Raw genomic sequence first — 27,346 nt, forward strand, 5'->3', positions numbered from 1 at the left:
TCTCTCTCTCTCTCTCTCTCTCTCTCTTAAAAAAATAAAATAAAATAAAAAGGGTTTGTAAGGGTCTTAAGACCTTTCAGATTCATGGAAAATATATATATATATATGTATGTTTATACACACACACAAAGCACACAGGAGAGTCCCCATGGGTAAGACACTTGTATTCTAAACAAAAGAAATTGAACCAGGGCTGTTTTTGTTTTTTCCTAAGGTGTGTCACATCTCTGTGTGATTTCAGTCTTCATTTAATTCACCTTGAACACCTCTGCGGATACAGGTCGCCCCGTAACTGTATCAGGAATCGGGATGTAGGACTATCTCAGGCTGTCTCGGTTTCCTTGGAGCTGAGCACCCACCTAGGTCCCTGTAAAGAACTCATCCCTAGAGCCTGTCTGGAAATGTGGGGTGATCTCTCCTTGGTCCGTGAAGTCTCTGGGTGGCGGCTCCCCGCCCTGGCGATACTAGCTGCCGCAGCTGAAGTTGGCACACAGTGTAGTAAAAGTGTTTGGTTTTTAAAGTTGAGTTATACCCTCAGTTCCCCGCAGCGGGGAAAAGTGCATTGTATGTCACCAATACCACTCTCTCCCGTTCCAGCCCCTCCAAAGAAATACAAAATGAACGTTGAAGCTGTGAGCAGGACCACCGTGGTGGAGGGGAGGGGCTTTGGGGAGGGGAAGCATCCTGGCCCCCTCCTTACCCATCTGGTGGTCCTGGGCCGAGGCTTTCGGGTCTGGAACACGTCTTTACTCGCGGGTGATGGTGCTCCCTGCATGGCGCCTGGCCTGGCGAGGACGGAACAGCTGGGAGTCAGCCCGAAGGGTGCCCTCGATAGACAGACAGCAGACCTTCCCTCATGGGTGGAGCAGGCTTCCCAGCGGTGGTCTTGGGTGGGAGAGTCCCTCACACACACCCCATATAATATATAGACGTGAGACGGTGAGGCCTGACCCCTGGTCCCCGGGGTAGCTGCCTGCAGACAGACTTCCTGAGGGACAGGAGAGGAGGGGTAGATGCTTCAGGTGCCCTGAGGGGAAGAAATGACTGAGAGCCACTGGCTTGAGCCTGGACTGGAGGGCTGGACGTGGCTAGGTTGGGAGTGCTGCCTCACATGTACAAGGCCTGGGTTGGAGCTCTAGCACCTCAAAAAAATGGAGTTTAACCCCACCATCTGAGGGCCATCCCTGGGATGTATTGCCACAGACCCAGCCTCCAGTAAGAATAATAAAATGACCTGTTTGCAGATAGGACCTTCCTGGACCAGAAAAGGAAAACCTTCCATTTTATAGCACTCAAAATACAAAAGGCATATCTCTGTGTTTGCCAAGTGACCACCTGATACTTTGACAGGCCACATGCAGTAAAATCTGCCATTATGCCTCTGGAAATCTGGAACCTAAGTGCACAGCGAGGGAACTTTTAAAGTCAGGACATTCCTCCTGATTTGAATAATCCCTGGGAATCACCTGGACTATATTTCTTGCAAGTTATACTTTGAGGAAATGCATAAAGTATGTGGCTTTTCAGTCGTCGTGTGGCTCATGCATCTTTCTTTCTCTTGATGTTTATTGAGAGCTCTTCAGCTCTGAAAAAAAAAATGGCTTGTTAAAAACTTTATGCAGGTCCTGATGGCCTGAGCGTGGGCGGGAACGTGCAGCAAGAGCCCAGGGAAGGCAGCCTACTGCGGGCGCTTTCCTTGCCATGGTTTTTTGTTTTGTCTTTTCCCCATATTCTCCATTCTCATTAGGAAGGCAGATTTCTGCTTCAGGAACGAGTGTCTTAGGTTTTCAGCCCACATTCGATTCTAAGTTTAATGTCACAATTTATCAGTTCGCTGCTTAATTTGGGGAGAGGACACATTTAATATGCAGAGAAAGAATCTGACTCAGAAGCCTCTGGGAGTGGAGGGTTAGGGGATCATCAGTGCCCCCTTCGCAGGCCGCGGTGGCCCAGGTTGGAATACAGGCTCCACCTCCGGGGGTCCTGCTTTTCACTCAGAACCTGTTCCTCTTTTCCTCCACTCTCTGACTCATGGATTGAATCCTGCCCATCATCTCTGCCACCTCAAGCCGCCTGGAACAAGTCTTCCTGGAATTTCAGATGGAAACCCAGGAGTGCCCATCCATCTGTCAGTAGGCCAAGTGCCAGCCGAGTCCACAGCAGTGTGCTGGACCCCACAGGCTACCAGCTACGGTTTCTACTGTCAAGATACTAGAAAAAACATGCACTTTGAGGTCCCTCAAGATGTAAAGTTTGGAAATGAACTGCAACACAGGAAGAAGCAAAAACAGTACAGATTAAGAGTACCTGATGGGGCTGGGGGTGTGGCTCAAGCGGTAGTGCGCCCGCCTGGCATGCATGTGGCCCAGGTTCGATCCCCAGCACGACATACCAACAAAGATGTTGTGTCCGCTGTTAACTAAAAAATAAATATTAAAAAATTTAAAAAAAAAAGAGTACCTGATCTATTGGGATCCAGGATTTAAGATCTTTGTCTTTATTTATTTATTTTTGTAGTTTCAGATGGACAGAATGTCTTTATTTTGTTTGTTTATTTTTATGTGGTGCTGAGGATCGAACCCAGGGCCTCACACATGCTAGGCAAGTGCTCTGCCACTAAGCTACAGCCCCAGCTCAAGATTTTAATCTTTTGGATACACACACAAAAAAAATGTCAGAATGTGGGGGCTGGGTTGTAGCTTAGTGGTAGTGTGCTTGCCTAGCACATCTGAGGCACTGGGTTCAGTCCTCAGCACCAAAGAAAGAAAGAGAGAGAGAGAGAGAGAGAGAGAGAGAGAGAGAGAGAAAGAAAGAAAGAAAGAAAGAAAGAAAGAAAGGTATTGTGTTCATTTACAAATAAAAAAAAATTTTAAATGTCAGGGGTTGGGGCAGGTGCAAGACCCTGGGTTCGATCCTCAGCACCACATAAAAAAATAAACAAGTGAAAAAAGGTGTTGTGTCCAACAACTAAGTGATAAATATTAAAAAAAAATATAAGTGATGACGTAGAATCAGGAGACAGTTCCACCAACTTCAGATTAAAACACTTATCGTTTCAATTAGAGGAAACTCCTGTCAAGCCCTTTAATGCAACTAATCATCAGTATCACGTTAGACTTGTTTCAGTGCACGAACAGGATCATACGTTTTACTCAAGCTTTTCCATCATTTGGCAGGGGGCCACAGCTCATGAGGAAATCCACAGAAGCCGTAAATATGAAAAATGTCCAAGTCCTCCCGTGAGGCATCACACAAATGCTTCCAATAACCATCCAAAGCCTCTCTTTCTTCTAGGAAGCTGTTATAAAATACACTTCGCACAAATAAACCTCTGCTACTCTAGCTTGATTTATAGCAAAAATTTATATCAACAGACTTTTTAAAAATATTTTGTTTTAGTTGTAGTTGGGCACGATACCTTTATTTTTATTTTTATGTGCTGCTGAGGATCAAACCCAGCGCCCTGCACTGCTAGAGCTGAGCCACAACCCTAGCCCCTATGTCAACAGATTTTAAAGAAAGACATTTGCAAAAGGAAAGTCCATTATAGAAAACAAAACAAAACAATGCCCTGTCTCCTCCCCTGAGCTGCTTCCCTCAGCAGTCTCACTTCTGCTCTCGGTTTCAGCTGTCACCTACATGCTGCTGACTTTTCTTCCCATATACTAGGGACTAATCTATGGATGCTCTATCACTGAGCTACCTGCCCATCCTGTTTTTGTTTCTTTAATTCTTGTTGTTATTGTTGTCAGTGGACCTTTGTTTTATTTATGTGTATGCAGTGCTGAGAATTGAACCCAGTTCTCACACATGCTAGGCAAGTGCTCTACCTCTGAGATACATCCCCAGCCCTAGTTTTTACTGATGTATCTCCATTTACTGAGAAATGTCTTTCATAACTACACAGATATAATCTAAAAGTCAGAGTTCACTACTGAGAAATAATCCATCAGGTCAGATGCAAAGGAATTGATTATGGATATGTGCCCCTGATGACCACTGGTCAACAGCCCAATAATTCTTTTTTTTTTAATTGGTACCTGGGGTTGAACCCAGGTCATCTGAGTCACTGAGCAACATTTCCAGCCTATTTTATTTTTTATTTTGAGGCTAGGTCTTGCTAAATTGCTTAGGGCCTCACTAAATTGCTGAGGCTGGGCTGGGGATGTGGCTCAAGCGGTAGCGCGCTCTCCTGGCATGCATGCGGCCCGGGTTCGATCCTCAGCACCACATACCAACAAAGATGTTGTGCCCGCCGAGAACTAAAAAATAAATATTAAAAAATTCTCCCTCTCTCTCTCTCTCTCTCTCTCTCTCCCCTCTCTAAAAATAAATAAATAAATAAATAAATAAATAAATAAATAAATAAATAAAAATTGCTGAGGCTGCCCTCAACCTCACTATCCTCCTGCCTCACCCTCCAAAGTCTCTGGGATTATGGATGTGCACTACCTTCCTGCCTGCAGCATAGAGCTTCTAAGGTAGAATTTAAAAGATGATCCCAGGTCTCCACGTGGCATGAAGGCTCTTGGAAGACGTGTATGTCAAAAAGAATGCATGTGACATTTTATGTTTAGTTATGCCAGTCAAGTGTCACTCTTTATATTTGCCATGACTAAGACATCAGTATGAGAAGTGACCAGCCCAGGAGGAAACCCGAGACTGATAGGATCAGAGAAGAGGCCAGAAGATGACGGCAAAGACAAGGAGGGAAGATACACAATGAGAGGGACAGAGGCCCCTAGTCTGTGAACAAGCAGCAGTAGTGGTGAGGACTTCATGTTGGTGGCTTTTTCTGTTCCCCGCTACAGTTAAAGAAAAAAGTAGCAGCTCTGGAAATCTGCCAATAAGTAATCTTTTATTTGTAGATGGACCCAGTACCTTTATTTTTATTTATTCATTTCCATGTGGCGATGAGGCTGAGGACCCACTGCCAGAGGGAACGCATGCCCTCTTGCCCCTCACATCGCCCCCTCTCAGCTCTGGAGCATCCGGAAGGAGCCGACGCCCTTTCTCCTTACCGCAGTTAAGGAGTTCCTAAACTGACGGGGATGAGGCCAGGAAGAGACAGTCGTGTGGACAGGTCAGATCCAGGAGGCCAATTTTGAGTGAGTCTGGGAAGCGGAAGACTGTCCCCTGAGGGTTACTGTTCACTCTACCGAGATGTAGGGCCTGCCCAAATAGACCCCCAACTGAGAGAACCACGATGGGTCCCCAAGTTTCCAGGGAAAGGGGGGGATGAGAAATGGGACTCCATTTTTGAGAAACCAGCTTCTACCTCAAGGCCTATCCAAAGGGAGGGGGCACGGCCCTTGTCCTTGGAAAACCCACAGAGCCCTCCTAGTCACATACCCACCCTGCTGAGTTGTTTAACTGGAGAGATCTGTGGCACCAGGTGTCCCTGACTCAGTTGCCCTAGGTGAGGACCCATAGTAACCCCCTAGCAACCACCAATCAGCAGAGAAACTATCTGAAATGCCAGGGAAATAATGTTTCCTGTTAAACTTATTTGTTTAAATAAAACTTGTTTATTCAGAGAGCAACCTTGTAACTTTTGGCACTGTTATTAAGCACATTAATAATGCCAGTCTAAAGTCAGGCAATGACATCTGACATTTTCTTTGAATTCAGTAATGATAATTAAATATATTATTTAATTTTAAAAATTAACAGGTCAGCATCAATCATTATTGATATTTTTTGTTTTATTGCCTGGGGTGGGGGATACTGGGGATTGAACCCAGGGACACTTCACCACTGAGCTACATTCCAGTCCTTTTTACTTATTTATTTGTTTATTTTTATTTTGAAACAGGGTCTCACTGAGTTGCTGAAACTGACCCGAAACTTGTGATCCTCCTGCCTCAGCCTCCCAAGTCCCTGGGATTACAGATATATGCCACCACACCCGGTTGCCATTACTGATGTTTTCATGTAAATTTCTAAAAAAAACTTTTTTGCAAGATCAGAAACAAAGCTGAGCTTGGTGGTGCACACCTGTAATCCCAGCAGTTCAGGAGGCTGAGGCAGGAGGATCAGAAGTCAGAAGTCAGCCTCAGCAATATAGCCAGGCCCTAAGCAACTCTGTGAGACCCTATCTCTAAATAAAATATAAAGAAGGGATGGGGATGTGGCTTATCGTATTGGCAACAGCTGATATTTTCCATGCCTTCATCCATTCTCTTTGGTCTCTTTGAGATTGTTACTGAGAGTGTGGTCTGTGGATCAGTGGCACTGGCACCCTGAGTTTGACAGGAATCTCATTCAGTAGTTGAGGCCTGAGGTCTGCACTTCTTAGAAATCCTTAGACCATACAGGTGCTGGTGGTCCAAGGACCACACTTTGAAAAGCCAGGTTCCTCTGGGAAATGTCCTATGTACCACCTTTAAACTCCATTCTTAAGGTTTTTCTGTTTTCATCTAAAAAAAAAAAAAGAGTGGGATATTGACATTTCACAATGCTCCAAATCAGAAAAAAAAAGCTACATGTAAATATGGCAGTTTTATATCCTTTAATCTTTAAGACAGCCAATACCTTTCTTTATGAATAATGGCTTTTTTGGGGGGGTAAAATATTTTCAGAGGGCTATGACAGACCCCTGGTGACACCATGTGGCTACATCTTATAACTACAATAGCATTTGGGGGTTCCTTTTGAATGTAAAATTAGAAAAACTGACTTCTTTTGTTTTCATTTAAATATTCTGTATTTTGATGCTATTTAAATTTCTAACTTTTATTTTGAAATAATTAGAGATTCAAAGGAGGTTGCCAAGAAATATATGGAGAAGTTCCTTTTCCTGGCAACCCTTGATGTCAACATTTTAAGTACCAAAGCCCAGAAGTGGTCTGTGAGCAACCCACAGAGGGTATGCAGATCTACAATGTTATATGCACTCGTCGGTGATCCTTTGACCTGCCCAGCAAGCTCTGAGGCCAGGCACAGAGGTACACGCCTGTGAGCCCAGCTACTCAGACGCTGAGGCAGCAGAATCACAAGTTCAAGGCCAGCCTCAGCCTCTTAGCAAGGCCTGTCTCAAAATAGGAAACAAAAAGGGCTGGGGATTTGGAGCGCCTTGGGTTCAATACCCAGTACCAAAAGGGGGGAAGGGCACGCGGTAGCACAGGAAAGAGAAAAGGGTTTATTTACCTGAAATTAATTGGAGATTTTTTTTTAATATTCTTTAGCTGTGGATGGATCTTTTATTTATTTATTGTCTGTGGTGCTGAGAATCGAACCCGGTGCGTCAGGCGTGCCAGGCCAGCACACTACCACTCAGCCACAACCCCAGCCCCTACCTGGAGATTTTCCAAGGCCGTGGCAGGAATAGAGATTTCACTGAGGCTCTAGGAGACAGAGAAGAGGATGAGGAGAACATGAGGTCAAGAGGCTGATTCTGTAACCTGGACCACTGTGCTTTTCCAGGAAGCCACGCACCTGCAGCCCTGCCTGGTCACGGGATCTGTCAGTTTCCTCCGCACACCACCTGGTAACTCCCGAGAAATGCAGGCCCGAGACAAGGTCCATGGGAGGAGCCCAGGAGGCTTCTGTGACCAGATCTTGACTCTGGAAGATACAGAGAGTCCCTCGGGACCCTCAAGTCCCCAGTTAGGACCAGTCGGCAAGGACCAGGGGACTAGAGTCCCAGTCACCTCCGTCAGTCAGAGGCCAGAGGTGGACCTGGACAGGCGTCTCTGGAAACTTCTCTGGGACCCCAGGAAGACGGGAGTGTGAGAGAGCCATCGTCCCTCTCCCTGTGCCCACCCTTCAGTGACCCCTTGTGTGCAGGGGGTCCTTCACCTGGACGCAGCCTCGTGGCTCTGAGGCTGATTATTATTTTTTAATGGTTTTTACTCTCTCTCCTCTCACCCTCCCTGACGTCTTCCCTGGCCCGAGTTGACTGCCCTTGAGCACGCCATTACAGGACGGAGATGCCTGCGAGGACCTGGGCAGCAGAGACCTCCCCAGTTCACAAGAGGGCACCTGGGGCCCACACCTGAGCACACCTGGGATGTGACACTTGAAGTTCCTGTAAATGTCCCCTGTCCCTACTGATCACAGACTTTGGGACGGGAGTCCCCTGTGCTTCTCCTTTGCTAGCAAACAATAGACCTTCTTTTTCCTTTTTCTCAAAACCGTGTCCTCGTTATTAAATTGGCACTGATCGGCATTGGGGACAGGGACGCAGCGCTCGGCCACGATTCCCGTTACTCTGAGGGACACGTCTGGAATCTGTCTGACTTGGTCACAGGAATTGGGGTTTGAAGAGGGTCTTCATGGTGCTTCCGCTTCTGGGAAGGTCCCAGGTCCACGACAAGGCCATGTAGAACCAGGCCATTCCCCAGCCAGACAATAAGCTTGGTGGAAGTCAGAACCCATTTCCACCTACAACAGGAATCCAAGGATTTGAAAAGGCCCACAGGCCCAGAGACGTCCGGAGGCAGTCAGGAATCACCATCTGCGCTGCCTGCGGTCGTGCCTCATCCCACTCACATAGGCTCTGCCAAGCCTTTGGGCATTTTCTAACTGGTGATTCCTCTGACAGGCAAGAACCGTCCAGTAATGGCAGAAATGAGCCATGTCAGAAGCAGCCATTATCCATTGCAAGGGAGGAGGATGTCTGGTGGGCGAGGAAGCTACCACAGAAGGTGCCAGAAGCAAAGCGGAGCCGTGGAGTATAAAACACACATTTATGAAATACCTTCGGCAGCGCTTCCTGCCTCCTGCTCAGCCACCACCTCCTCCTCTCTCATGAGCCTGGAAAGCCGGGACCAGGCTCAGCGCCATTCTGCCAGGACTGGAAGAAAGAGCACGAGGTCCAGATGGACCCGTACCCCTATCGGAGGATTCTATAAAGTGAGCCCCTGTTCTGAGTCCCCACAGGCTTTCTTTGCCAAAAAGCCACCTGCCCGCAGCTCCTGCTGCCCTGCAGGGACAGGAAATGTCACATTCCTCAGCCAACTGAGGCCAGAGGTGTGGAAGGTAGTGGCTGATGGGGTGGAGAAGATGTGGGCTGTTATCAAAGAAAGGGTAGAGGGTTGCTCCCAGAAAGAGACAGAGGAGGTTCTAGGCCTGTAAAAAAGCAGGACACACCCACCCACCCCCTCTGCGCCCCTCTTGTCTCTGGAGAAGTCTATCTCTGTCCCTTTGTCAAATAAAACTTGCTTTCCACCCTGGCCTTGGCTTCTCCAGGTGTGTAATCTTCAACACTTGGGGGCCCAAGGACCGTTCCTGATCTAGAGGAAGTCCCGAATTCCCGTCACCCTGACTTACCAAAGCCTCCTGACCCTGGGCAGGAAAACCTGAGTCCACTTCCAAGGACGATTGCCAGAAAATTCGGGGCGGTGTGTCTTCTTCATTTTCTCTAAAGGGTTCTTTCAACAATGTCTGTGACGCTATGTTCCACAAACTTCTGGATCATCCCTGGAGATCACTGCTGAACCAGGAGGCCCAGGGATGCGAGGTTTGCTTGAGGGCCTGGGAAGACCCAGGACGAGCGACATTTTATTGGGATTACTGGGTGGTGAATTCAGGACAGTTACACCCATGTAGGTACTGATGACGGGGAACAGGAAGCCAGAGCCCTGTGGTTCCGTTTAGATTTGGATACCGTTGGCAGGCAGGCTGCAGAAACGTTATGTCCTAAACAGTGATCACAGGCAAACTGTGAACTTCAGCACAGGGTTTTAACAGCCACATTCTTACCTGTGTTGAGAGAGTCTCCATTCTTTTTTTTTTTAATTTTTTAATATTTATTTTTTAGTTTTCGGCAAACACAACATCTTTGGCATGCGTGTGGCCCGGGTTGGATCCTCAGCATCACATATAAACAAAGATGTTGTGTCCATCGAAAAAACTAAAAAGTAAATATTAAAATTCTCTCTCTCTCAAAAAAAAAAAAAAAAATACTTAAGAGCTGGCACCATGGTCACACCTTTAATCCCAATAACTCAGGAGGCTGAGGTGGGAGGATTGCAAGTTAGAGTCCAGCCTCAGCTACTTAGTGAGGTCTTAATTAACAGTGGCACATCCCTGTTAGCCCAGCAACTCAGGAGACTGAGACAGGATTGTGAGTGAAAGCCAGCCTCAGCCAAAGCAAGGCACTGAGCAACTCAGTGAGACCCTGTCCTGAGAAAACCAGGACTTCAGAGGCTGACGGATGATGCTGTCCTAAAGGAGAACATCACAAAACCAGAAAACAAGCTTTTAAAATGCAAATTTTATTTGTATTTAAAAATAATGCTCAAGAGGCTTAAAACAAGAGTTTCGGAGTTTCTGTGACATCCAGGTTCAGTTTGGAGTCACAAAAAGGTGCTGGCTGTCACCGAAGGCTCTGTCCAGTCTCGGGGTTGCCCATCTCTCTGTGCCTTTTCCAGTCTCTGCACGTTCTGACTGGCACCAAGCCCGCGTGCAGGAAAGGAGGGTTAGAAAGAGCCTAGAGCCATCATCGCGATTCCAATACAGAGGGCCACCGCGTCAGAGGAGCCGCACACAGTGACAGGCACTCCTAGAGTCACCGTCAGTGTTCCCAAGCAGGTGACACACAGGCGAGTCAGACAGGCCTCCGGGCGCCTCTAGCCTCTGCAGCTTGACCCTGAGGTTACAAGTCTGGAGATGCTGGCACCTTCTGAAGCTTCCCTGCAATGACCGAGAAGAGAACGTAAGAAAGACTGAGGCTGGTAGTGCCACCTCCTGTGAACGGTCCCAGGAGTTATCGGCCACAACTGTGTCCACTCTCTCCATATCCCGAGGGTAAAGGTCAAAGGTTGCCTTGTAAAGCTGCTCCAAGGAGCCGCAGTTGGGCCACAACAGGTGACTATGTTTTTTTTTTGGGGGGGGATGGGTACTAGAGATAGACTCCAGGGGCACTTGACCACTGAGCCACATCCCCAGACCCTTTTTTAATACTTTACTTAGAGACAGGATCTCACTGAGTTACTTAGGGCCTCTCCAGTTGCTGAGGCTGGCTTTGAACTTTGATTCTCCTGCCTCTGCCTCCCGAGTCGCTGGGATGACAAGTACCTGCCACCAGGCCGCCTATCACAGCTACAGGAGTCTGGGTTTTTATTGGATTTGAAGTAGAACCGCCAACTCCAAGGGGGAAAAGCTAGGTCCATCATGAATCCACGGGCCTTGGGAAGAGGCTGACATACAGATGACCGAGCCCGGAAAGTGACGGGGCCACACTGTTCTGTTGGTCAGGAGTTTGAGATTTTGCTTTCTATACTTCTCCGCTCTCAAGTGGAAGGTCTAGTCATCTCCAGTCAGTAAAGTGATTCTGCGACATCACTGTACCACGGAGCGTGCTCCTCCTCCCTCCTCCCTTCCTCTGTGGCCGGGGATGGAATTCGGGACCTCACTCAGGGAAGGCCAGTGCTCTGACACTGATCTACATCCCTAGCCCAGTCCTGAGACACACTGCCACCAGCTCCTTCTGCTCTGATCTCAGTGTCTCTGCACTTAAATCTGTGAAGAAGAAACACAGGGGACCCATGGGGTCTGATGGTGCAGGCACTTAGTGGTGGAGCCTTTGCCCAGTATTCAAGAGGCCTGGGTCCGTCCCCAGCACTGGGGAAACAAAACCCAGAGAAACGGAGGCCGAAGCCTGTTCAGTCTCACAGGAAGTGATCATCGTCGGTGGAAACTGGCACCAGGGGAAAAATCCCTGGTGCTTCTTTTAGCTGTAAATAAAAAATGGCTGATTTCATCAAAATACACAAATATACTCCATTTGGTCAATTGGATGCTAATGATTATAAACACATCATGGATCAGAGTTGATACTTGGAACCTGAGCCACAGGCATCAAATTTCAAAATGATATGTGTTTTCATGACAGTGATATGATAAGCTCATCAATTAGAAAGTTAAACAAGATGTTGTGTTAATGTAAAATCCAGGGGGAAGGGCAAGGAAAAAGGTTCAAGGAGAAAAGTGTGAAAAGTTTGTCTGGTTTGGTTTTTGTTTTTGATTTTTGTACTTATAGATGGACAGAATGCTTTTTTAAAATTTTAACATAGTGCTAAGGATTGAACCCAGTGCCTCACATAAGCCAGGCAAGTGCTCTGCCGCCGAGCTACAGGCCAGCCCTCCAGCCCCCAGCCTTTGTTTTTAATATTTATTTTTAAGTTATAGGTGGACACAATACCTTTATTTTCATGTGGTGCTGAGAATCAAACCCAGTGCCTCAGGCTTGCTAGGTTAGTGCTCTACCTCTGAGCCACAACCCTAGCCCCTCACCCCCTCCAGCCCTTTTTATATTTTATTTTGAGACAGTGTCTCACTAAGTTGCTTAGAGCTTCCCTACTTGCTGAGGCAGGCCTTGAACTGGAAATCCTCCTGCCTCACCTCCCAAGTCACTGGGATTATGAGTGTGCCCCAACACACCTGGCATTATAGTTTTATTTTCAAAGATCACTATATAGTTGCAAGTTATCTTTGCAATTATATACTAAAATTTTAACTGTCAGATTACATGCCAAGTGGCACAGATTTCAATGCAAAATTTTAGATACTTTGGAACAAAAGACTGATGATTAAGGGCTAGAGATTTAGCTTTGTGGTAGAGCATTTGCCTGGGTTCAATCCCCAGCACCTCAAAACAAAATAAAAAAACACCAGACTGGGCTGGGGATATAGCTCAGTTGATAGAGTGCTTTCCCTGCACGCACAAGGTCCTGGGTTCAATCCTCAGCACCAAAAAAAAAAAAAACCAAAACAAACAAACAAAAAAAACAACACCAAACTAAAAAAAAACCTAGTGGTTTTGGCCTTTCAGGTCCCTTCCCGCCTGTAATGACAATATTTTTAAAAAATATATTTTATTAGGGGGCTGGGGATGTGGCTCAAGTGGTAGTACGCTCGCCTGGCATGCGTGCGGCCCGGGTTCGATCCTCAGCACCACATACCAACGAAGATGTTGTGTCCGCCGAGAACTAAAAAATAAAATATTAAAAATTCTCTCTCTCTTTCTCTCTCTCTCCTCTCTCTTTAAAAAAAATATTAAAATTCTCTCTCTCTCCCCCTCACTCTCTCTTTAAAACAAAAATATAAATATATATATATATATATATATATATATATTTAGTTGTAGGTGGACACAATACCTTTATTTTATTTATTTTTATGCAGTGTTGAGGATTGAAACCAGGGCCTCACACGTGCAAGGCAGGCGCTCTACCACTGAGATACAATCCCAGCCTTGATGACAATAGTTTTATTTTTTTTTTAATATTTATTTTTTAGGGCTGGGGATGTGGCTCAAGCGGTAGCGCGCTCGCCTGGCATGCGTGCGGCCCGGGTTCAATCCTCAGCACCACATACCAACAAAGATGTTGTGTTCACTGAGAACTAAAATATAAATATTAAAAATTAAAAAAAAACTTATTTTTTAGTTTCGTTGGACATAATATGTTTATTTTATTTATTTATTTTATGTGGTGCTGAGGATCGAACCCAGGGCCTCACACATGCCAGGTGACTGTTCTGCCCCTGAGCCACAACCCCAGCCCACCAGCCACTTTAAGTAGACTGTTGAGTTTATTCTTATGAAGTTCAGTTTAATTTTTTTTTCTGTGTGTATGTGTTAGTTGTTAAGTGGTAAATATTGTTTTCTTTCTATGGATTTATTGATTCGCCTCCTATTCAGGGACCAGCTTTTGGTTTTATCTATTAATTGGAGAGTCTGTTTTCTAATTTAATTTTCATTTTTAAAAGCCTCTCACATTTTTTTGGCTTATTAAGTAGTTTCAGTTCCTTACCTTGAATGCATTATATCATCTTCAATTTTGTTTAATATTTATTTTTTAGGTGTAGATGGACACAACACAATGCCTTTATTTTTATGTGGTGCTGAGGATGGAACCCGAGTCCCGCCCGTTCAAGCTGAGCACTCTACCACTGAGCCACAGTCCCAGCCCCATAATCTTTAATTTTTAAAAGAAAATATTCCAATTCTATTTAGAAAAATCAAACCGAGACCAAAAAAAAAAAAAGTATTTTAGAATACATCATTCATTAAATTAGGACAAGTGTCATTTATAATGACTAAAATAAAATATAAAGTGTTGAGAGGCACAGTGGTGCACACCTGTAAAATTGCAGCTGTTTGGGAGACTGAGGAAGGATGATTGAGAGTTCAAGGCCAGCCTCAGCAACTCACCCTTAACAGTTTAGACCTTCTCTTAGAATAAAAAATAAAAAGGGATGGGGATGTAACTCAGAGGTTAAGTGCCCCCAGCATTCAATCCCCAGTACTAAAAAAAAAAACCACACCAAACCCCCAAACCCCAAAGTGTTAGAATCCCTTAAATACAAATAACTTTAGCCAATTAAGAAGAAAAAACAACATCCCAACAGAAAAACAATCAGAGTTCTATCCCCGAAGAAATGCAAATTGTTAATATGTATAAAAAGATACAGAGCTCAACTAACAATATCTTTAAAAGCATTTTGAGCATTTTTCAAGAATATTTAGCAAAAACTACTATTTATTTTTTGAGACAGTTCTAAGTTGCTTAGCACCTTGCTAAGTTGCTGAAGCTGGCCTCAAACTTGCAATTTTTCTGCCTCAGCCCATCAGTCAGCAAACTACTAATTTCATAAAAGAAATGATCATCGTTTCTCTCACCTGGTACAACAGGTAGCTTTTTAGTAAATAAGCAAATGTCAGAAAGAGTTTTCCCTCGAAACAGACGGACGCACTTCAAGACAAATGTCCTTAGATCACCAGGGCTGTTTCACTTATACGAATCAGGCTCCTGACTGGGTGATTGAAGTAGCTCGGATTCTCTAGAGGAGGACTCTTCACCATCGGGTGAGGTTTTTCTGAATCCATCCCACAGAATAGCTCTCCTTACAAGGAGATTGGGGGTGAACTCCAATGTCCTCTATAAAGAATAGTAAAAGTGACCCTCAGGGGGAACGAGGGAGTGTCTCACTTTGGGACTCTGAACTTGGGCTCACCTGATGAGGTAAGATGTCACTTGTCAGCTGAGGCAGCTTCAGCCCAGCTGTGGCCCTCCTGAGCACAGACTCACCTGGCTTCCTGTTAGATCTGCAACCAGCCCAGGAGCCTGCCCCTTCAGAGGCTCCTCCTGCTGCCAACAAGGGTTTCTTCACAGAGCCCCAGGGCCTCATGCCTGCCAGGCAAGCCTCACCCCAGAGCCTCATCCCCAGCTCTGCGTTCTCCAAGAAAACATTTAGAGGGGTGAGGGTAAGGAAGGCTGGCATTTGTTCACTGCCAAATAATTTCATTTAAGAAACCTTGGAGTCTGGGCAGAGTAGCACACACCTGTGGTCCCAGCAGCTCTGGAGGCTGAGGCAGGAGGATGGCGAAACGAACTAAAAGCCAGCCTCATCAATTTAGCAAGGCCCTGAGAAACTTAGTGAGACCCTATCTTTAAATAAAATATAACAGGGCTGAGGGTGTGGTTCAGTGGTCAAGTGCTCCAGTTCAATCCTCATTACCAAAAAAAATTATACACACACACACACTCTGTTGTAGGTGGCAGAAAGCCTTTATTTGCTTATTTTTATGTGGAGCTGAGGATGAAACCCAGTGTCTCATACAGGTTAGGCAAAGTGCTCTGCTGCTGAGCTACAGCCCCTCCCCAATGCTAACCATTTTAAATGCTGAGCCGAAATGTTTCAATCTGAGGTTAAAATTAACCGGTAATTTGCCACTTTCTCTCCCTGTCCAGACCATTAGATTAAAATGATCACTACCATAACTCAAGTTTTATTTATGGCCTTCAATCACATGCACTGATCCCTTTAGCATCCAGGCACTGACGATCTTCTCATGATTCATAAAGCTCTAATGAGTCTTGTTTGAATGTTAACACTAGCTGTAGGCAGGGAGAGTGGTTATCAATTTTAAGGAAAAAATGCGTAGGAAGTGCAGAACTTTCGAGGGTTGAATTGAATGGCACGACTCCTTTGGGAGTTAAGCCCTTAAATACCTGTGGGAGTCTGGGTTGTGCGACTAGAGAGCATCACATTTGGCAAATCCTTTGCATCTTCATTTTATTTCTCACAGTCGCCAAAATTCAGTGTGATCTTTATGAAATATTTAGACCACCTTAAATATATCCAAGGCTCTAAGTTTTTATGCTTACTACAGTTTCTAAACAAACTAAATTCTGGGGCTGAGGCTCAATGGTAGAGCACTTACCTAGCATGTGTGAGGGCCTGGTTCAATCCCCAGCACCACATAAAACTAAATAAACAAAATAAAGGTATTGTGTCCATCTACAACTAAAAACATATTTTTTAAAAATTGAAAACAACAAAAAACCACACACACACACACAAAATTCTGTCTGCCTTCATTTCCCTCACCACCTACGCGCCTCACCCTGACCACCACCAAGACCCAACACGAGCCACACCATCTGCCACGGTTTAGTGTCATCTCCCAAAAGCTCATGTGCGAACCAAGCTCAGAGGTGAAATGACTGGGTCACAGGAGCTTCGACCTCATCAGTGCACTACTCCACTGATGAGGAACAGGTGGCACCATAGGCCTGAGTCAAACTGGATGCTGCCAACATTACATTTTAATAAAAAAATAACAAAACTGTGATTAACATTATATTTTAATAATCCACACGACCAGGGAGAAGCACTCTACTTTCCCTCTATTACATTAGCAAATACACAGGACAAAATTAAAAAATAGATTTCACTTCAAAGCACTGGCTCTTAGAACCAGGTACTTGTCAGAACCCCCAGCGCAGGTTTCTGAGATATTCAGGTATAGGCCACCCCTTTGGAGAAGGTTGCAAGGGGGTTGGGGGTGTCAGGACTGAGTTTTTAATTGGTTCTTTGTGGTGCGAGGGAGGGCACGCAGGGCCGTGTGTGTCTAGTACTCCACCCAGCCCAGGGCCCAGGGCCCAAGTATTTTTGAAAAGCTCTTGGGGTGATCGGCGCTCCGGCTGGGTGAGTCACTGATTTGGGGTGGACTGGGCTACTTTGGCCTTCTTCAGCCACTGTTTGGGGGTTTTGGGAGATTTTCTTGCAGATTTGCTGGGAGTTGTGAAGAGCTTGGCCTCTGGCTTCTTTGGAGTCTGTCTCAGGTCTTTTTTCCCCAGTGCAGAGCTTCTTTCTGTTTTCTTCTGTTCCACTTTTGGCTGCTTTGTTGGGCCTTTACCTGGGGTCTCGGGCTCTGCAGATTCTGGGGTCTCTGTAGCTGGCGGGGCCTTTCTCTTCTTGGCACGAGGGGTGCTGGGACCAAGACTTTTGTTGGGAGACTTCTTTCCTGTGGCCTGTTTTTGCATCCAAAAAGAAGAGAGTTAAATCTGGAACAAATGAACAAACAGCCCTGGCACCTGCTCCAGGGTCACTGCTGTTTATAAAGCAGCCATCACTTTGGAGAGGAGTGACTTCTTTTCTTTTTTTAACACTTTATTTTTTTTAAAGAGAGAAAGAGAGAGAGAATTTTAATATTTATTTTTTTTTAGTTCTCGGCGGACACAACATCGTTGTTGGTATGTGGTGCTGAGGATCGAACCCGGGCCGCACGCATGCCAGGCGAGCGCGCTACCGTTGAGCCACATCCCCAGCCCCGGGGTTACTGCTTTTGAGTGAACTTCTAAGGCGATCTCAGCACGGAGACCGAGAACCGGCCCTTTCTACTGCTTTGCTGACATTGTGAGTCGGTCTCGGGCCACAGCAGACTGTGAAAGGAACCCAGGCTTGGGGGCACAGTAGGTGACAGTGACCCCTGCTGGCTTCTCTTCAGGAGGGCTGGGAAGGGCTTTCAGAGCAGGTGTAGAGAAGCCTGCCAGGAGACGACTAGCAAACACCCCCAGAGCCAGGTTTTGAGCTCATGGGGGGCGGGGGTGTGTGCCACATGCCAGGGATCCCAGGTTTCCCCAGCAGCCCAGGTGGCTGCTGGTGGGACCTAGCCACGGGCTGCTTGTTTTTACGTAAACACAGAGTGTAGATTTTATTATTATGGAAAATTTGAACACAAAAAATAAGACTCCCTAAGAACCGTAATCTGTTATAACCACCCCTGGTATTAAAAGTGATTCCTAGTCAACGCGGAACGCTGCTGCCAGGACACAGACGCAGCGTCTCTGCTCCTCAGTGGGCAGCAGCTGTGAGCACTACTGCCCGGATCACACCTCCCAGAGCGTTCCCAGGGCCTGCCACTCGGCCCGGCTGGCTGTGCTCCCACTTCAGTCCTAACACGTCACCTGGCAGTCCCCTTGTCACAGAACAGCTTTTTCTAAAAACATTCAGAGTTCATGAGCACTACCACCATCACTTATATGTTAAAAACTCAAGCTGGACATGGTGGCAAACACTTGTGGTCCCAGTGGCTTGGGAAGCTGAGGCAGGGGGCAAACTCAAAGTCAGCCTCAGAAACTTAGTGTGGCACTGTCTCAAAATAAAAAAATAAAAAGGGCTGGGGATGTGGCTCAGTGGTTAAGTGCCCCTGGGTTCAAAACCCTGTTTGAAAGCAGAAAACACAAAACCACAAAACTTAAAGGAACCACCATGTGCCACGGCAGGTAGAGGCTCAGCTAAGAGGAGCACTGTCTTCTATGAACACACAAGGGCAATGTTCTAGTCTCTTGGGGACCTATTACCACTCCCCTTTATTTTTAAGAGTTCCCCAATAACTGGACAAGAAAACGTATGAGTAGAAAGATTATCAAGGAACCAAAAGGTGGGAGTGGGGTTAGGGTTCAGTGGTAGAACATTGACTTGCGCCGCAGGCAGGAGGCCCCGGGTTGATCCTTAGCATCACACAATAGATGAATAAAACATTGTGTCCACCCACAACTAAAACATATATAGATCTAGCACTTGCATTTGCCCTGGGAAGTTTCCTGAGATTAATTATGTGTTGAGACAAGACCTACTTTCAGGAACAGAAATAAATACCCTTGTCTACCTTTTAAATCCATAGGAAATGTTTCTTACTCTTACAGATTATAATCATGGTTCTCAAGGCTTACTCTGGTAATTTTCATCTTCTGTCATTGACATAGCAGTCACAAAACATTTCACTGTGAATAAATGTCAATAAAAATACCTTAACATTTTCTTTAGCCAGAGAGCTGCCTATGGGTACCAGCTGCGGAATTTCCTCATCAGACGTATCTGCTGCCTTTAACTGGGGCTTTACCCGTTTGGTCTTTATCTTCTGGGACCCAGGGCTCTTCGCTGGACCCCCCGTTTTAGGTGCCGCGGCATCACCTTTACTTAGGGCTGCAGCCTCCCTAGCCCGTTGCCTTAACTTCTTGTTTTTCTTCTTCTTCAACTTCTGTTTTTCACGGAGTTTTTTCTCTTTCTCTTTTTGCTTCGCTTCCTACCAACAACCAATAGTATAATTTTAGCGGTGGGTGAATATTTCTATAGAAAAACCAGTGGCAGAGTCAGCACTGGCGGTTCTGGGTACTCATCATCTCCTGGGAAACCTGAGCAAGACTGAGCGGAGAGCACCTGCACTTCAACTCCACTTCCTCCCAGCTCTTGGCCAAGACGCACCTCATGCAGCATGTTGCACACTGGTAGATGGTGAAAACCATTCTCAGTTGTGAGTAATGAGTAACCCCAAATTATATGGCATGGTTTGTGAACTATTAGCTCAGGAAAGCCGTTATTAAAGGGAATCCTGACCTCCCCCCATTTCAGACAGTAGTCAAAAGTTAAAAACAACAAAATATTCACACAGGTAAGAGTAGGCTCAGCGGTGCATTTCTGTAATCCTAGCTATGTAGGAGGCTGAGGCAGGCGGATCAAAGTTCAAGGCCAGCCTGGGTAATTTAGCAAGACCAAAAATCTGAAACAAGGTGGGATGCCAATCAAAGGTGGAGTGAGTGCCCATGGGTTCCATGTTCAGGACTTTAGCTGTGTGAGCCAATTGCCAATTATTTACACCAGTATGAACTAATCTCGTGAGCGAAGTGGGAACAATGAACACAAAGCACAGCCCCCAGGAATGCTGGGCAGTGAGGGCAGTGATGGAGACTGAGCAGTCCTCGGGAAGCCAAGCTCCCAGCCCCGACCTTTTCAAGCCATGCAGCGTTTAAGGTCTGACTAACCTTTTCTTCCTTCAGTTTACGGAAGGACACTCTGTCGTTCTCATTCTGACAGCTGACAAAAGAGGAAAAGATGGGAAGGGAAACAGACCTCTCAGTCTTCACAAAGAGAAGCTTCACGCTCTCCCACTTCTGGAACAGAGAGGAGAACGTCACCTGTGTGCAGTGTGCTTCTTTTGAAGGATCAATGGGTGCACTTGTTAGGCCTTACCTCTGGCAGTTTCTCTGAGAGAGTTTTTGTGACGGTAATGATGTTTTCAATAATGTGCTGAATCTGCATCCCAGTGTGACCGATGCGTACAGTGCTGAAATTTAATTGTTACTAGATGAAAAATTTTAAAAATGTCAAAAGCACAGGCAATGTCTGCGAGAAATAAAAATACATAAAACCTGAAGTTTTCTTTTTAAGAGAGAGAAATGCTAAAATCTTAGGTTCCAAGTAAGTTCTAAATAAAGATTATAATCTTTCATATTCTAAATTGTCTTCACTGTCTTACCACACAGGGGTGATTGAAGCACTGGCCCCTAACTGTGGAAGGCTGGGCCATGGGAGGGTCCACCTCCACCCCACAAAACCCACAGGCTGCTTGGGCCCTGCAGCTGTTGTCAGGGAACCGCTCACTGCTACCTTACAGTTCCACTGCCTGGACCCAGCTGTCCCCTAAAAGAGAGTCCCTGCCTCTCAAGGAACAGCACTTTCTGGCAAGAGCCCAGCCAGCCCCTGCAGCTGAAGCACAGCGAGAGGTGTGGGCGGAGGACAAGCTGCAGCTGCGACCCACACCACCCTCAGCCCAAGGCTGGCCCCGCCAGCCCAGCTGCCTGCTGGCTCCCGGTCCGCCCCAGGCAGACAAGGCCAGAGCCCCCCCCCGCCTCGCTCACCCTTCTCTGGTTTACCTGAGACACACTGTCTGCGCCACACTTCCTGCCATCTAAAGCTGAGAGGAAATCACTCCTTAAAAGTTGCTTCCTGGCACTCAAGTCTGGGCACGGGGGCTCCACCTGCCTCTGTGTCCCAGATTAAGATCAAAGCAAGAGGCCAGTGGGGGAGTGAGACTGACCAAATCCCACTGCTACACCGTGTGCCCATACACATAAGTAACAATCTCACCACTAGGCCAATGCACCAGTTAAATAAACCAGAGACAGAGCAAACATGCTGTAAAATCGGATGGAAGAGGGACACTGAATTCAACAACAAGAAATTGAACCAAGACTGAGGCGGAACTTCACTTTAAAGGATGATATGCAAACTCTGAATTACACTGACGTTGCCCAAGCATCAGTCCCACTCACCAGTCACTAGCTTCATGCGCCCAACTAAAATCATGTAAAAAACTCAGTTCCACAGATGCAGCCACATGTGGCTAGGGGCTACTAGAGAGCCAGCAGTGACGGAGACCATTTCAACCAGAGGAGAAACGTCTATTAAGCAGCCCTACCCGAGAGAGCCAAATACTTCTAAGGAAGGGGTTTTGGCTTTAATGGAAGAACCTGGTTTCATACACAGTGTCCCTCTAAAAAGTGGATAAACTACTATTAACTATAAGATTTAAAAAGGCGGGGCTGGGGATGTGGCTCAAGTGGTAACGCTCGCCTGGCATGCGTGCGGCCCGGGTTCGATCCTCAGCACCACATACCAACAAAGATGTTGTGTCTGCTGAGAACTAAAAAATAAATATTAAAATTCTCTCTTAAAAAAAAAAAAAAAAATTTAAAAAGACCCCAAATGTCTGTTGCCCACCTGCAAGAACCACTCTTGGAGATGTTTAGGACGGTTCCACCTACAGAGCTGTTGATTTCTTTCGATAAATTCTTTGCCAGAAGGTTCACAGGAACTGGAACTCTACAAGAACACACAGAATCAGAACACAGCACACACACTATCATTTCTGTGCTATAAGTCCAGTCCCCGCAGAGAGGCTTACTTCTTCCTGCGGTAGAAATGCTTCCCTATGTGTGAGGGCAAAAGCCGCCGGATTCTGTCATCTGCGAGGAAGAAGTCAAAACTACTCAGAAGGCGGAGCTTGGCTTCATAGGCTTTATACTCTGTTTTTAAGGCTTTGAAAGGGATAATCTAGAAAATACAAAGAGTAAAAATACAAGAAATTAAGAACCCAAACAAGGAGAAAAAATACTTGGGCTAAAATTTGTATTCAGAGTTTAAAAATGTCCTAAAAGCCATGCCCTTCACAGGGCATTGAACACATGAGCGCCAAAATGTATCAGGGGCTATGCTAAACGCTAGGAATAGAGAGGCAAATGACAAAGGACACTGCCAAAGCTCCCCGGGGAAAATAAAGAACACCAACAACTGTAAAAGAGGGTGATACTCCCGAAAAGACACGACACTTTGCGAGGACAGAGACATAAATGGAAAACTTTTTGTAATTTGTAAGACATAAGTTACTGATGCAAACTCTAGCTTTTAGGTCACAAACCTCAACAACTCCTCTATCACAGGCAAGACAGAAAATACATCTTACTCAGAGCCATAAAAGTCAAATTTTAAAACACAGAAAATACTAAACAATATAGCAATGCACTATCACTTCCTTTCAATTAAATCTTTGAAATGACTTGAAAATATTAACCTGCTTCCTACCCGAGAGATGGTTTTAATTCCATGCTTGTTCAAAAGTTTTCTGTAGAAACGTTCTGTCTCTTCAATTGACGGGCGCTCATCCTTAGTAAATAAACAGACTTCTGACAGATCTGATCGAATACCATGAGGCAAGGACCTGCAAAACATGAGAAGGAACCAAGGAGTGAAGCACTGCTCTAGAAAAGGGGATGCTTACATTAGCCAGAACATACATTTAGTGCCATCTTCATAATCTTCACCCGTGCTATTTAAGCAAATACTGTACTAAGAACCACATCAAGAAATGTATCTAGGAGTGAGGCATGCACACCTGCAATCCCAGCTACTCAACGGGCTGAGGCAAGAGAACTGCAAGTTCAAAGCTAGCCTCAGCAACTTAGTATGGGGCTCTGAACAACTTAGCAAAACTCGGTCTCTTAAAAAAATAAAAAAGGGCTGGAGAAGTAGCTCAGTGGTTAAGCACCCTGGGTTCAATGCCCAGCACCAAAAAGAAAAAAGCAGATACCTGGATTCAATTCCTAGTAACAAAACAGAGAAGAAATACTTTTAGGGCCAGGGTGTAACTTAGTAGTAGTACCCTTGCTTGCCTCACACATGTGAGGAGTGTGAGGTTCAACCCCCAGTACTGTTAAAAAAAAAAAAAAAAAAAGACTAGTTTTCAACACTAGTTTTTTTGGATCAATAGACTTAATAGCTCTCAGAAAACTAATGGCATTTCTAGAAATGGAGAAGGGACATAAGATTCAAGTAAAGTGCTAGGAATGGTGGTGCACACCTGCTATGCAGAAGGCTGAGACAAAAAGATCACAAGTTCAAGGCCAATTTGGGCAAAATAAAAAGGGTTGGCTATGCAGCTCAGTGTACAGTGCCTCTGGGTTCAATCCCAGCACAGGGGTGGGGATTCAAGTAATCCACCTAAAACACCCACACACCAAAATATCAGTTAACATTTGAGACATAATAAGAGTTAAAATGTGGGTTGGGGATGTGGCTCAAGCAGTAGCGTGCTCCCCTGGCATGCATGCGGCCCTGGGTCTGATCCTCAGCACCACATACAAATAAAAATGTCTGCCGAAAACTAAAAAATAAATATTAAAATCCCCCCCCTCAAAAAAAAAAAAAAAAGTTAAATACAATCATAAAGATACCTAAAGAGTACATATATAATTAAGATTATTAACTCCAGAGGAACCAGTAAACACACACTGTTGAGTCTTTTTTTTTTTTTTTTAAAGTTTCCAGTGGACATAACATCTTTGTATGTGGTGCTGAGGATTGAACCCAGGCTGCATCATGCCAGGCGAGGGCGCCACCACTTGAGCCACATCCCAGCCCACTGTTGAGTCTTAAGCAGAATTTCTTAGGCCTACATGTTGTGAAGAAACATTTCCTTGGTTAAAAGAGAAAGGAAATGGTCATCCCTACACACTGCTTTCTTGAGCAGAGCTGGCTCTTTGACAGACTGGATAGAAAAGCAGTGTTGCCAGATAGAATGAAAACTGTTAAACTTGAGTTTCAGATCAAAAACTAACATCAGTAGGTCCCAAATATTGTATGGAATCTACTTGTAGTAAAAAAAAATTATTTGTATTTTTATTTGCTAAATCTGCCCAATCTAGGGAAAAGCAACCTGACATCTGACTTGCAGGAATAATATATAATCAGAGTTCCTTTTCTATAAAAAGGAGTTCAGTGCCAAGCTTTTCAGTTTCTCTCAAGGAGTCTGGACCTCAAATATTTTAGTTTGATGTTAAGAGCTACTTATTTTACTTTAAATCTCTCTCTTCCTTTTTTATTTTTTTGGTAGCAGGGATTGAACTCAGGGCCACTGGACCACTGAGCCATTCCCTCAGCCCTCTTTTGTATTTTACTTAAGAGAAAGGGTCTCACTGAGTTGCTTAGGGCCTGGCTTTTTGCTGAGGCTGGTCTTGATTTGCCATCCTTCTGTATCAGCCTCCCAAGCCTCCAAGCCCTGGGATTACAGGTGTACCCTGCTTACTTTAGACCTCTCAAGCACTAGGTTTTTTTTTTTTTTTTAGAGAGGAGAGAGAGAGAATTTTTAATATTTATTTATTTATTTTTTAGTTCTTGGCGGACACAACATCTTTGTTGGTATGTGGTGCTGAGGATCGAACCCGGGCCTCAAGCATGCCAGGCGAGCGCGCTACCGCTTGAGCCACATCCCCAGCCCAAGCACTAGGTTTTTGAATGGACCTCTATTAGCCTCAGGAAAACTGGTGACATTTCTAGATAATTTAAGTCCCAACTGCTATTGTTCTTTTAGGCATCAATGCTTTGTCTCAGATTTTTGAGTTTGTGAAGTTTGCATTAGAAACAAAGGTGCAATTGTTAGTTACCTAGAAGGAACAAGAAGGAACTAGAAGGAACAAGCACATTAAAAAACAAACGTAGAAAAATCAGAACTCACAATCTGATCCTCAGTTCTTTTTCTGGAATTTTCCATAATACCACCATTAAAAATAAATTTTCATTCTCATTCAAAAGCAAGCCATTGTCGTTTTTCCTGGACCTGGAATGGGTCAACAGAGCTTCCAATGCCTTTTTAATCTGCAAAGTGGAGATAAGTTAACATTGGTCCTCCCACAACATAGGTATCTGCTCCACCCTCTATTTAACAGGCCACCTCGGCCACCTACTTACTGGGATCCTGAAATGCATACTCAGGAGCCTGAGTATCCACCAAAACGCCTAGGCACTGTCCCGAGCGCGGTCTACATCAGGCGCCCGGAGGCACGGTGCCCTGTCCTCGGTACGAAGGTCAGTAGCCCCAGGAAAGCGCCAACACGAGTACCCGTGCCCGGTTGCTGGCCACGGCGGCCACAGGCACCGTCTTTCCGGCGACGCCGGGAAACCGCGGGCTTTTCTAACGCCCATTTTAAAGGAGACGCCAGGCTGCAGAGCCGAGCGTCCTGACCACCGCTCCTGACCCTAACTGCAGGTGACACTCGCAAACCCGGCTCCGGAGAGCCAGGCCGCCGGGGAAGCAGGGGTCCGTCCATCTCCAGCACTGACCGCGGGTCCCGGGGCGCCGCCAGCCGGCCACCCTCCTCGGGCGCGGGCTCGTGCACCCCGGCGCCGAGGCCGCGCTGGGTTTCCCGGCCTCCCCCCCGGTGCGCCCGCGCCTCACTCGGCCCCAGCCATCCCCCGGTGAAGCCCCCGCCCCGGGGGCCGCTCACCTGCTCCTGGTCCGGCTGGTTCCGCGAGGTCGGAGCAGCCGGGGTCGAAGCCGAGGTGGCGGAAGCCGCCGAGGCCTCCATCGCGCCCTCACCTCGTGCGGACTCGCGGCCGAAGCTCGGCGCCGAATCCTCGTGCGCACGCACCCGCGAGGCCCGGAACCGGAAACTCAGGGCCCGACCCGAGTCCCTGCGTCATTTCCGGGAGGGCGCGCAGTTCGGTTCCTGGGCGTGGCGCGGCCGTGGCCCGGGTGGCGGCCCGCTCGGCTGCGGTCGGCGACGGCCCCGAGGCAGCGCCTCCCCGGGGCTGCCGCCGCTTTCCGAGGGGCACGGGCGCGGCGACACTTGTCGCTGTCACCGGAAACAAGCCGAGAAAGCGCCTCGAGGCGGAGGAGCCCGGTGCGGCCGCAGCGCGGAGCCCCGCCTCCACCTGCCACTGCGGGGTGGCTCTGGGCGCCTCCCGGGCTGGTGGCAGTTCGGGAAATTAAGGAGGACCGACCCTGGGCGTCGTTGAGCGGCGAGGGGGACCGAAAGGTGAGCCAGGCCCGCCCCCAGGACTGGCGGGAGGTGAGCCTCGGCTGCCCCGGAGCCCGCGACCGGGGCGGGAGGGACCGCCCGCGTCCCCCGCTCAGCGCCCCGCAGCCAGTCGCTGAGCGCGTCTCCCGGACCCTCCTGACACGGGGCCTGTTTCGGAGGGACCTCCCCTGGTTCCCGGAGGCTCGGCGCCTGTTTGGGAGGGACCTCCCCTGGTTCCCGGAGGCTCGGCGCCTGTTTGGGAGGGACCTCCCCTGGTTCCCGGAGGCTCGGCGCCTGTTTCGGAGGGACCTCCCCTGGTTCCCGGAGGCTCGGCGCCTGTTTGGGAGGGACCTCCCCTGGTTCCCGGAGGCTCGGCGCCTGTTTGGGAGGGACCTCCCCTGGTTCCCGGAGGCTCGGGGCCTGTTTGGGAGGGACCTCCCCTGGTTCCCGGAGGCTCGGGGCCTGTTTGGGAAGCACCTCCCCTGGTTCCCGGAGGCTCGGCGCCTGTTTGGGAGGGACCTCCCCTGGTTCCCGGAGGCTCGGCGCCTGTTTGGGAGGGACCTCCCCTGGTTCCCGGAGGCTCGGCGCCTGTTTCGGAGGGACCTCCCCTGCTTCCCTGAGGCTCGGCGCCTGTTTGGGAGGGACCTCCCCTGCTTCCCGGAGGCTCGGCGCTCGCGGTCCCGCCCCCGGCCTCCTCGCGGGAGACGCGTCGGGAGGCGGTTAACCGAGGGCCCTTTAGTGGCGCCCCACGACGTTTCCGTTCCTCCTGCCACGAGCCACGACACGTTTGAGAGACGGAAGCCCGGAGTAGGAAGCCTTCTACGTTTCCACGTTTCCAGGAGCTCCTTCCTAAAAGGCGCTCCCCTGTCCCCCCAGCGGCTTGGGAGGCGGAGGCAGGAGGGCCGCCAGTTAAAAGCTCGCCTAGCAAATTAGGGAGGCCCTGAGCAATTTAACGAGATGCTGTAAAAAAGGACTGG

The 27,346-nt window shown here is 47.2% G+C and overlaps 1 protein-coding gene across 2 annotated transcripts; it reads right to left on the reverse strand.

Annotated features, from left to right (window-relative positions):
• Positions 1 to 16,580: 16,580 nt before the first annotated feature.
• On the reverse strand, positions 16,581 to 25,990 carry Rsl1d1 (ribosomal L1 domain containing 1). Of its 2 annotated transcripts, none has more exons than XM_078024663.1 (9): positions 25,857 to 25,990; positions 25,088 to 25,227; positions 22,660 to 22,795; positions 21,983 to 22,131; positions 21,799 to 21,900; positions 20,269 to 20,362; positions 20,061 to 20,189; positions 19,049 to 19,324; positions 16,581 to 17,267 (listed from the first exon to the last, which is right to left on the reverse strand). In XM_078024663.1, the coding sequence occupies exons 1-9, from the start codon at positions 25,935 to 25,937 to the stop codon at positions 16,947 to 16,949; spliced, it is 1,428 nt and encodes a 475-aa protein (XP_077880789.1). In that variant the 5' UTR covers positions 25,938 to 25,990; the 3' UTR covers positions 16,581 to 16,946. The 2 variants fall into 2 exon arrangements, with proteins under 2 accessions (XP_077880789.1, XP_040133389.1); XM_040277455.2 differs by lacking the exon at positions 25,857 to 25,990 and adding an exon at positions 25,321 to 25,723.
• Positions 25,991 to 27,346: the final 1,356 nt, after the last annotated feature.

The sequence above is a fragment of the Ictidomys tridecemlineatus genome, chromosome 10, assembly GCF_052094955.1.
Source record: "Ictidomys tridecemlineatus isolate mIctTri1 chromosome 10, mIctTri1.hap1, whole genome shotgun sequence".
NCBI lineage: Eukaryota > Metazoa > Chordata > Mammalia > Rodentia > Sciuridae > Ictidomys > Ictidomys tridecemlineatus.